Below are 11,990 nucleotides of genomic sequence, written 5' to 3' on the forward strand. Positions count from 1 at the left end.
TAAGTGATTTACTGAGTGATGTCACTTCTTTGGGCCTCAGTTCACTCATCTGTAAAATGGGGATTAAGACTGTGAGCTCCATATGGGACAGTGGACTGTTTACAAGCAGTTGGGGTTGGATCTATCCCAGAGATTAGTACAGTGCCTGCCACATAGTAGCCACTTAACAAATACCATTTATAAAAAAGAAAAAGGGATTGACTCTACTGTAATAAAATCAGGCCCAGATCTCAGCACCTTCCCAGCCACAGCTAGTGTTTGGCTGGGGGCAGCAGCTGGAATGTGAGTGCTCAAGTTCCATGCCTGCTCTTTGGCTCACAGCTGGCCCAGACCTGCCCATCTCAGATATTTTCCTTTGGATTTTAAAGGTGTTATTGGGTCTGAACTCCTGATCCCCCAGGGAACAGGCCCAGGATGCGGTTGCCGCTTGCTTCCAGTCTCCAGATGGGGAACAGTGCCCTGAAGAACAGTCCCTAGTCATGGCTCAGGAGGCTTGATCTGGAGCTAGTAGGAGCATGTGGTTGGACTTTTGGCCAGGAGGGTTGGAACATGGCACCATTTCATGGCCAAGGCAAGGAGTGCCAGGTGTGATGCAGGTGGCAAATGCTCAATTATTTGGTGTCACACCACTTCCTCCGGCATCGCCTGTTGAGACCTGGCCTAGTGGATAGAGCATGAAGCTAGGAGCCAAAAGGATCTAGGTTCTAATCCTGACCCTGCCACATGTCTGCTGTGTGACCCTGGGCAAGTCACTTCATTTCTCTGGGTCTCAGTTACCTCATCTATAAAACGTGAGCCCCATGTGGGACAGGGACTGTCCAATCTGACTTGTATCTACCTTAGTGCTTAGAACAACCCTTGGCACATAGTTCTTAGCAAGTACCATAATTATTATTTTTAAGACCCTCACAGTCCTGAGGCTTTAGCACCAAGAACTTGCTCTAAGGACTTTTTAAATAGTATTTGTTAAATGCTTACTATGTCAGGCATTGTACTAGACACAAACTAACAGCATGGCTTAGTGGAAAGAGCACGGGCTTGGGAGTCACAGGTCATGTGGCCTCTATGTCTCACTCCCTCCTCACATCTGGGATTTCTTCTTATGTGGAAGTTCAACCTTCCTGTCTTTTCAAGCATGTGGTTATGAGCAATGATGGGAATACCCCAGTGCTTAGAACAGTGCTTGGCACATAGTAAGCGCTTAACAAATACCATCATTAATTAGCACTGCTGATTGGTGGGCTCCAGTAGGATTGGTAATTGCAGTGTGTTTGCTCAGAGAGAAGTGGTGTGGCCTAGTGGAAAGAGAATGGGCCTAGGAGTCAGTGGACCTGGATTCTAATCCTGCCTCTTCCACTTCATTCATTCAATAGTATTTATTGAGCTCTTACTAGAGTAATAATAATAATAATAATGGCATTTGTTAAGCGCTTACTACGTGAGAATCACTGTTCTAAGCACTGGGGGAGATACATTGGACTAAGCACTTGGAAGAGTACAATATAACAATAAACAGACACATTCCCTGCCTGCCCTGTGACCTTGGGCAAGTCACTTCACTTCTCTGGAGCTCCATTTCCTCATCTGTAAATTGAGAATTCAATAACCATTCTCCTTCCCCCTTCTTATACCATGAGTCCCATGTGAGACAGAAACTGTGTCTGACCTGATTATCTTGCATCTACTTCAGCACTTAATATAGTGTTCGGTACAGGGTAAGTGCTTAACAAATGCTACAGTTAGCATTATTGAAACAACAGTGGATGCTAAACTCCTGCTATGGATTTGTGCTCTGGGAGTCCAGGAGACCCGAGTCTTATTTTTTATTGCATTTGTTTAGCACTTACTGTGTACTAGGCACCGTATTAAGTGTTGGGGTAAATACAAGCTAATCAGGTTGGATACAGCCCCAAACGAGGCTCATAGTCAATCCCCATTTTACAGATGAGGAACTGAGGCCCAGAGAAGTGAAGTGACTTACCCAAGATCATATAGCAGTCAAGTGGTGGATCCAGGATTAGGACCCAGGTTCTTCTGACTCCCAGGCCTGCGCCCTATCCACTATACCACGTTGCTTCGCAGCCTGTTGCCTCAGCTTGTTCCAGCTGAGGTTTTGCAACAGCCTTCAAACCTTGGCAAATATCTGGGGCCCGAAAGGACAACATTCCCAAAAAATTCAGCCTCTCCCAGAACCTGACCCCATTTGCGGTGTCCAGCGTCAGGGTTATTACCTTCCTACTGCCAAATGTCTCTATCCACAATGCTATTTGAGTCACCCGGAATCAAGAAGCCAAGCACAGGCCCTTTCTCAAAGGCCAGCTCACTCAAATTCCCAAGAGTACCATAATAACAATAATAACTATGATAACAATGGTGTGTGAAGCACTTACTATGTGCCAGGCACTGAACTAAGCACTGGGTTATCTACAAGCTAGTCAGAACAGGCACAATCCTTGTCCCTCCTTTGGCTCAGAGTCAATCAATCGTATTTATTGTATTAAGTGCTTGGGAGAGTAGAATGCAACAGAGTTGTGACCATCTGTCATATTCTACTCTCCCAAGCACTTAATACAGTGCTTTGCACTCAGTACGTGCTCAATAAATACAAATAACTGATTGATTGGCTAATGGGGAAAGGAAGTGCCAATATGGACCAATATGAACCTTAGAGCCTGGTCTCTTTTGTGGTGGAGTCTTTGCCCAAACAAATTAGGAAAAGTGAAATTTCAGATCGAGCACAGGGTTAAGGCATAACTGCCCTGGTTCACTGTTGAACTTAGGCAAGTTACTTAACCTCTTTGGGCCTCAGTTTCTTCAACTGTAAAATGGGGAAAACATATCCCCGCCTCTGCCCCAGCCTTCTGAGCACTCAGGAATGGTGACCAGGGAGAGAAGCAGCATGGCCTAGGGGAAAGAGCATGGGCCTGGGAATCAGAGGACCTGGTTCTAATACCGGTTCCATCATGAACCTGCTGTGTGACCTTAGGCAAGTCACTTCACTTCTCTGTGCCTCAGTTCCTTCATCTGCAAAATGGGCATTCAATGTCTGTTCTCCCTCCTACTAAGACTATGAGTCCCATGTGGCACCTGATTATCTTCTATTTAAGCTGGTGCTTAGTATAGTGCTTGGCATATCATAAATGCTTAACCATTATTATTATTATTATTATTATTATTGTTATTATTATTTCACTTCCAAGAGCGGCAGGACAAGAGAAGAGGCTGTTTATGTTTTTGGAATTCTCAGAGGGCCCTTCAGGTTTGTTTACAGGTGATAAACACCTCCCCCCTACCCTGGGCACTCCTGTCAGGGACAAGCAAATGAAGTTTAGGGGCTTGGGTGCCCCCATTGCACACAGATGGTTAGGGGCATTGACCCCCCCACAGCTCAGCGAACCAAATTTCCAGACTTGTCCAACCTGAATCTCTCACAAGACTTGAGAGGTTCTAGCCAGGACTGAAAAGGTCCAAAATGGTGGCTCTCAGAAGGCCTTTCCCTCCCACTCTCCACCTCCCCTAAAATCTCCCTCGCTCATAGTAAAAAGTTGGCTCCTCATCCAGGGAGAATCTTTTAATCAATCAATCAGTGGTATTTATTGAGCACTTACTGTGTGCAGAGGACCGTACTAAGCGCTTGAGGAAGTACCAGAGTTGGTAGACATATCCCCTGCTCGCCACAAGACTGAAGGAGAGACAGACATTACTCTAAATAAATTACAGCTATGAACATAAGTGCTGTGGGACTGAGGAGGAATATCAAATGCCCAAAGGGCACAGATCCAAGTGCATAGACAATGCAGAAAAAAATAATTAAAATTGTGGTATTTCTTAAGCATGTACATGTGCTAAACACTGCACCAAGCACTACAGGATTTCAAGGAGCCAGCAATTTCTTGGTTGGGGAAAAATCTTAGAAGGGAAATAGATCTTGATGGAGGAGCAGAGGGACCCAATATAGAAATACTATACAGGGCACCTCTCTGACAGTTATCTGGATCTAAGTTATCTTGGTGTCACAGGACCACTCAGTCAGTCAATCGTATTTATTGAGCACTTACTGTATGCAGAACACTGCACTAAGTGCTTGGGAGAGTACACTATAAGAGACAGATTCCCTGCCCACAAGGAGCTTACAGTTTAGAGGGGGAGACAGATATTAACGTAAATAAATGACAGATATGGACATAAGTGCTGTGGGGCTGGAAGGGGAGATGAATAAAGAGAGCAAGTCAGGGTGATGCAGATGGTAAGGAAAGGAAAAGCGGGCTTAGTCAGAGAGAGTCTCTTGGAGGAGATTTGCCTTCAGTAAGGCTTTGAAGGGAGGTAGAGTAATTGTCTGTCAGTTAAGAGGAGGGAGGATGTGCTAGGCCAGAGGCAGGATATACGTGAGAGCTCGGTGGTGGGATAGGTGAGATAGAGGTACAGTGAGTAGGTTGGCATTAGAGGAGTGAAGTGTGCAGGCTAGATTGTAGTAGGAGAGTAACAAGGTAAGTAGTGGGGGGACAAGGTGATTGAGTGCTTTAAAGCCGATGGTAAGGAGTTTCTGTTTGATGCAGAGGTGGATGGGCAATGACTGGAGTTTCTTGAGGAGTGGGGAAACGTGGACTGGACGTTTCTGTGGAAAAATGATCCTGGTAGCAGAGTGCAGTGTGGATTGGAGTAGGGAGAGACAGGAGTCTGGGAGGTCAGCAAGGAGGCTGATGTGGTAATCGAGCTGAGATAGGGTAAGTGTCCTGTCCGCCTAGCCTGACTCTTCAAATATGGCCTGAGACCTAAGGGTCACTTTCTTCATTTTGGGGACCTCCAATGATAAAGCCTATCTCAACAGGGGGTAAGGAGGTTCCTTTATGTCTAAAATCTTTCAATTTGTGCATATGCATTGATTGGTGTTCTTTCTCCACTAAGGAATTTTAGCTTTGAACCACCAGTAGCAGCATGGCCACATGGGCACAAGAGGACCTGGGTTCTAATCCTGGCTCCACCACTTGCCTGCTGTGTGACCTTAGGCAAGTCACTTCACTAGGCTCCAGTTTTCTCAACTGCAAAATGGGAATTCAATACCTGTTCTCCCTCTTACTTAGACTGTGATCCCCATGTGGGACAGGGACTATATTTGGGTTGATTAACCTGTATCTACCCTCCATGTTTAGAACAGTACTTGATATGTAGTAAGCACTTAAATGCCATTAAAAAAATTGCTGCTGAAAGACTTGAAATTAGACCTCAGGAAAAGCTTCCTGACAATTAGACGTCCCTAGGGAAATGATGCAATTACTGCCCTTGGAGAGTTTAAACTGCCAACTATATCCGTCTGGGGAGGTCTGAGCACATAACTTCCCCCAAGGAAGGGGAAAAGACCTCTTCTGTTATATTGTACTCTCCCAAGCACTTATTTTGTCTACCGACTGTTATATTGTACTCTTCCAAGTGCTTAGTACAGTGCTCAACACAAAGAAAGCACTCAATAAATACCACTGATTGATAAATATAACAGATGGATAAATACGATTGATTGAGATTCCTGTTGGTCCTCAAAGTCTAAGAAATGCAGGTGAGGGCACCTCAGTGCTGGCTCTGTTTTAGCTGTTTCTTGGCATTTTGTAATCTAGTCTAAGTTCATTGTGGACAAGGAATGTGCCTGTTGCTGTGCTGCACTCTCTCAAGCACTTAGTACAGTGTCCTGCACACTTCAAGAGCTCAATAAATATGAATGATTGATTTCCTCTCTTCTCTCCAGTTAACACTGTGACCACTTCCAAGACTGCTGAAGCATTTTGGTCTTAATGTTCACAAATCCTCAGGGGTAATTGAACTCATTCTAAGTCCAGCGTGAATCTGAATCTCCTTAGTGCCCCCCCACCCCCCCTGCCCCAACCAGGAGGGCTTTCCAGCTGAAATCACCAGACCCATGCTATAGTGAGAGAACAGATCTCCATCTGGGTTTGGACTGCTGGACCATAACTCTTCCCTGCAAAGGTGGGAAGACTCCCAAAGCAAGAAATAAATCAAGTAAAAACTCCACTCAACTACAGGAAATGCACAATCAGCTTTAGCCTGGCTCCCGTTTGTTCAAATGGCAGAAGAACTCAAGACACCTAGCTTCAAAGTCCCGGGCCGAGGTCCGTCTGGAGACTTGTTGCTGCTGCTTGCAGATATTGCTTCTTAACAATTCCCCTTAAAATTGTTCCTGAAATGAAAACCTCTGTGTCTCACTTGGAGTTGTGTGCAAAATATAAACCAGTTTGTCAACGTGTATGGCATGCACACGTGTTCCAGATTAAGCGGGGAGGAGAGGCTTTCGGTTGTGGCTTCCCAGGGACCATTAAGTAATTGAATAATTTGAAAAAGGTGGGGTGCCCTTTCCCCCTAGAGTTATTTGGGAGGCTTTCAGGCAGATGGCAGAGTCTGGAACCTAACACCAACCTCATAACCTGCCCCCCCATCAACCCTCCGGTCTCCTGATCCCACTCTCTGGCCCCAAATTTCACCAAAGGGGAAAGCAGGACCCCTCTAGCCTCTCCCTCAAGAGAAGCTGCTGATTGATCATCTTGGGGCAGGGGACAGCTAACCTCTCTCGCTGGCGATCGCTGTTAGACTCGTTCGACTCTGACTGCCAGGCAAGTTTCCAACAATAACTGTTCTTTTCCCTGCTGAAACCCAACCTGGCTTTGCAGCCCCGAGCTGAACCGTTTGAGAGGCCAACACTCTTGCTCACAAGTTTCCAGAATTTAGGACAAAATCCAGCCACCTCACTAGATCCACATTTTACCCTCCCTTGCTCCCACATTCCCAGATACCTTGTCCGAGGCTTCTTCTGAGCAGTGGGTAAGACACCAGTCTCTGGTTGAGGGCGAGGTGCCCGACAGCCAGAGTCACATTCATCCACCCACAGAGAAATGTGCCAATCATTCCTCTGACAGGTATGTCCCTCGGGCACAGATTTCTCCTCCTGCCATCTCTGTTCTTCTCTCTCCAAATTAACCGAGGGCTCCCCTCCTCTCCATCTCTCACATCCAGACCGAGAAACATCCGACCAGGCCCCGGACTCGGGAACTTGGGCCAGCTGACATGGGCCCTTCCAAGAACTTCTGATTGTTCTCAAGTCCTAGCTGGTGGAAGCCAAATTTATCTCCCCCCACCCCGGCCATCCCCCTTAAACACACATCAGCTGCTAAGCACGACCCCCACCATTCGCCTTCAGATCTCGCAAATTAGATCCAGGCTTCTCAGCGGAGGAGGGGGCCTGAGGAGAGGGTCCTTGGGCGGGCGAGGGTTGAGGGATGCAGACTTACCTGGCAGCAGCAGGCTGAGAGCCCAGGGTACAAAGAGCTCTCTGGGGAAGTCCATGTGAATGCTGCAGCTTCCGAAGCTCCCGAAACTCCCGGTCCCTTGTCCCGACCATCCGTGAGGGGCAGTGAGCCAGAGTGGTAGCGTGCCTGAGGAAAACTTATGCTTTCCCCAGCACGCCCCAGCCAACTCCCTGACAAACAGTTCGCAGGGAGGAAGTGGGAGGGACCAAGCTGAACAGGGAGGTGCTGAGGGCACTCCTTGCTGTGAGACGTCTCTCTCCCCCTCAGTAGCCTTTTCTGCACACTCTGCTCTTGTTCTCTAGTCCAAGACAATTATATTTTTTTTGGCATGGTATTTGTTAAACGCTTACTATGTGCCAGGCACTGTACTAAATGCTGGAGTGGATACAAGCAAATGGGTTGGACACAGTCCCTGCCCCATGTGGGGCTCACAGTCTCAATCCCCATTTTAAAGATGAGGCAAGTGGCCCAGATAAGTGAAGTGACTTGCCCAAGGTCACACTGCAGGCAAGTGGCAGAGCTTAGATTAGAACCCAGGACCTTCTGACTCCCAGGCCCGTGCTCCATCCACTACCCCATGCTGCTTCTAGCTACGCCATGCTGCTTCTCAACTGTAATTTTGTGGTGGGCAGGGAATGTGTCTGCTCATTGTTATATTGTATGCTCCCAAGTGCTTACTACAGTGCTCTGCACACTGTAAGTGCTCAATAAATATGATTGAATGAATGGGTTGGAATAGACACAAAGAAATCAGGTTGGACACAGCGCGTGTCCCATGTGAGGCTCACAGTCTTAATCCCCATTTACAGAAGAGAAACTGAGGCACAGCAGAGAAGTTAAGAGACTTTTCCAAGGTCACATAACAAGACAAGTGGCCGAGCCAGGTTTAGAAACCAGGTCATTCTGACTCCCAGGCAGTGGCTCTATCCACTAGGCCACACAGGTTCTTCAAGAGTGGAGTCAGAGCTTGGTTTGGGCCCCTGGATAAGGTGCAGTGGAAAGCCAAGCTCCATTTTGGAGAAACTGAAAAAGATTCAGATAACTACACTCAGTTGGGCAAATGTCTGTCACATCGGTTGATCCATCGATAGCATTTATGCAGTGCTTACTCTGTGCAGAACACTGTACTAAGCAGTTGGGAGAGGATAATAGAGTTAGTAGATACTTTTCTTGTCTTCATGTCTACCACCTCTGTTGTATTATAACAATAATAATAATTATGGGATTTGTTAAGTGCTTACTATGTGCCAAGCACTGTTCTAAGCACTGGGGTAGGTACAAGATTATCAGGTTGTCCCACGTGGGGCTCACAGTCTTAATCTACATTTTACAGAGGAGGTAACTGAGGGCACAGAGAAGTTAAGTGACTTGCCCAAAGTCACATAGCTGACAAGTTGCGGAGCCAGGATTCGAACCCGTGACCTTTGACTCCCAAGCCCGTGCTCTTACCACTAAGCCAAGGGATTAAACCTTTCCAAGTATTTAGTACAATGCTCTGCATCTGGTAAGTGCTCAATAAATATGATTGATTGATTGATTCAAGGAGCTTACAATATAGAGGAGGAAACAGATCCAAAAGCAAATTATAGGTAAGGGGAAGCCATCAGATTTAAAGGTATGTACATAAGTGCTGTTGAGATGGAGTGAGTTTAGAGTATGAGAACTCAAGTGCATAAGTGACAAAGTATTGGGGGTAACTAGGGGAGATGAAACATTAGTCAGGAAAGGCAGTTTTAATTTGATTATCTAAGCATGGATGGTCTGAACTAATCAAGAGTACTTATTGAGGGCCTATACTAAATTCTGGGTAGAGTACAATAGAATTAGTAGACATAATCCCTGCCTTCAAAGAGCTTGAAGTCCGGTGGGGGAGGTAGGCATTAAGATTTATTACAGAGAGGAGGAAGTAATAGAGCATATAAGATATGTACTTAAATTCAACTGTTGCCCATTGTATGACCTTGGGCAAGTCACTTAACTTTTCTGTGCTTCAGTTACCTTATGCATAAAACAGAGATTAAGACTGTGAGCCCAAGTGGGACTTGAACTGTAACCAACCTTGTGTCCACCCCAGTGCTATGTACAGTGCCTGGCACGTAGTAAGTGCTTAAATACCATAAAAAAGTGCTTAGGTGGCCCATAACCTTTGAAGTGGAAGTTAGGGAGAAAAATGCAGGTAAGGAGAAGAGAAATTAATCAGGGAAGGCCTTCTGGAGATGTGGTTTTAGGAGGCTTTCAAAGATGTAGAGAGTTGTGATCTGTCAAACGTGAAGGAGGTGGGAACTCCAGGCAGGAGGGAGGAATTGAGCAAGGGATTTGGCAGCAGGAGAGTCAAGAGGGAGGCACAGTGAGTAGGTTCATTTGACAACTAGCCTTGGTCCTACTCTGAGGAAAGGGGGAATGGCACAACCCTCAGATCGAGGAGCTCGCCATTTTGAGCAGTGCACAACTAACATCCAATATGAAGCCTTCCCACCAAAAGGCACTTTCTTACATCTGGAGCAGATTCCCTTATGTAGATATCTGTAATTTATTTATTTATATTAATGTCTGTCTCCCCCTCTAGACTGATAGCTCATTGTGAGCATGGAATGTTTCTGTTTACTGTTATACTGTACTCTCTCAAGCGCTTAATAGAGTGCTTTCAAGTGCTCAGTAAATACGATTGAATGAATAAAAGAAAGTTCCCTGGGCCCATCTATCTTGTCTATTTATATTATGGTCTGTCTCCCCCTCTAGACTGTAAGATCATTAATGATGTAAGCTCATTAATAATAATAATAATAAATAATTGTGGTATTTGTTAAGCATTTACAATGTGCCAGCTACTGTACTAAGCGCTGGAGTAGATAGAAGCTAATAGGGTTGGACACAGTCCCTGTCTCACATGGGGCTCTCAGTCTTATTCCCCATTTTGTAGAAGAGCGAACTGAGGCCCAGAGAAGTGAGGTGACTTGCCCAGGAGCCCCACAGAGCCAGGATTAGAACCCAGGTCCTTCTGACCCCCAGGCCCATGCTCTATCCACTAGGCAACACCACTTCTCACTGTGGGCAGGGTGTATGTTGATTGTTATAGTTTACTTTCCCAAGCACAGTACAGTGTTTTGCACGCAGTAAGTGCTCAATAAATACAATTGAATGAACATGTCCACCACCTCTGTTAGTGTCCTCTCCAAAGATTTAGTCCAGTGCTTTGCACACAGTAAGTGCTCAATAAAGACGATTAATTGTGCCGCCTCTATCCCTCAGAGCCGTTGTCTGTTTCCATCCATCTCCATCTTCCTGTCTCTCTGAGAATCTCCATCTGTTTGGCCCTGCAGTCTCTCCAAGGTGCTTTTCTTGGGTATGACTGAACTCTGGCCTCCCACTGTGAGTGTCCACTTCAATGGGTTACTAAGAATTTCCTAAGAATTTCCATTTAGGGCTAAAAAAGACCCAAATTTATGATTTTCTTCCTATTAGGTCTTTGAGGTTTGTCCTCTTCCAACTTGCTTCCCCTCTAATAATAACAACAATAATGGTGTTTACTAAGTGCTTGCTATATGCCAAAATAATCAGATCAGACTCAGTCCCTGCCCTTCAAGGGCTGAAATCAATGACTTCTGTTTATTGAGCACTTGCTGTTTGCAGAGCACTGTACTAAGCACTTTGGAGAGGACAATATTACAGAGTTGGTAGATACATTCACTGCCCACAGCAAGCTCGCAGTCTAGAGGGGGTGACTGACTTTAATATAAACCATGGATATGCACATAGATGCTGTGGGGCTGAGGGAGGGGTGAATAAAGGGAGAAAATCAGGGCAGTGTAGAAGGGAGTGGAAAAAGAGGAAATGAAGGCTTAGTCCGGGAAGGCCTCTTGGAGGAGATGTGCCTTCAATAAAGCTTGAAAGTGGGGAGACTAATTGACTGTTGGATATGAAGAGGGAGGGCATTCCAGGACAGAGGCAGGATGTGGACAATAGGTTGGCAGTGAGATAGATGAGAACAAGGTGAGTAGGTTGGCATTAGAGTAGCAAACTGTCCAGGCTGGGTTGTACTAGGAGAGCATTGAGTTGCACAATCTAAAAGAGAGAATGGGTATTTAATCCCCAGTTTACAGATGAGAAAATTGAGGAAGAGAAAAGTTAAGGTTCTCACCCAAGATCACACAGCAAGCTAGTGGGAGACTTGGGATTAGAACCCAGGTCTCCTGAGCCCACCGAGTTAAAAATCCACCCTCCCCCCCCATGCCTGTTGCCCCTATTCTGGCCATGTTAGTGGGATAAATGTATTGCTGTTTACACTGTGGACAAATATGAGCCCTTATTTTACAATCTGCATTCATCAGGCCTCAGCCATGTATTGCTTATACAGTGTAGATATTACGAGGAAATGAGGAAAGGAATGACCAAACGGAAAGATACGACAGATAAGGGAAGAATTTCTTTGAAGAGAAAACTTGATAAAGAGTAAAGAAGAGGAGAAGTTCCATCCAGAAAAATCTCAAGATCGGAGAGGGAATTTTTGATATAAACCACCAAAGCTCCTCTGACCTCCCCAAGCACACATGGGTGGGCTGGAAGTTCTCTGAAGAGGCATAGGAAGGTAGCATAGCCTACTGCAAAGAGCAGGTGACAGAGTCAGGAGACCTGAGTTCTAGATCGGGTTCTGTCACTGGCCCGCTGTGTGACCTTGGGAAA

The 11,990-nt window shown here is 45.9% G+C and overlaps 1 protein-coding gene across 1 annotated transcript in view; it reads right to left on the minus strand.

The window, feature by feature from the left end:
* ITGA11 (integrin subunit alpha 11) overlaps nt 1–7,363 on the minus strand; it is a 139,680-nt gene extending 132,317 nt beyond the window's left edge. Inside the window, exon 1 of the mRNA XM_038767246.1 lies at nt 7,293–7,363. Within this exon, the coding sequence (XP_038623174.1) occupies nt 7,293–7,347 (55 nt within the window). The 5' untranslated portion in view covers nt 7,348–7,363. The remainder of the gene's footprint in view (nt 1–7,292) is intronic.
* Between the last annotated feature and the right edge of the window lie 4,627 nt (nt 7,364–11,990).

Source organism: Tachyglossus aculeatus, chromosome 26 (genome assembly GCF_015852505.1).
Source record: "Tachyglossus aculeatus isolate mTacAcu1 chromosome 26, mTacAcu1.pri, whole genome shotgun sequence".
NCBI classification, from domain to species: Eukaryota; Metazoa; Chordata; class Mammalia; order Monotremata; family Tachyglossidae; genus Tachyglossus; species Tachyglossus aculeatus.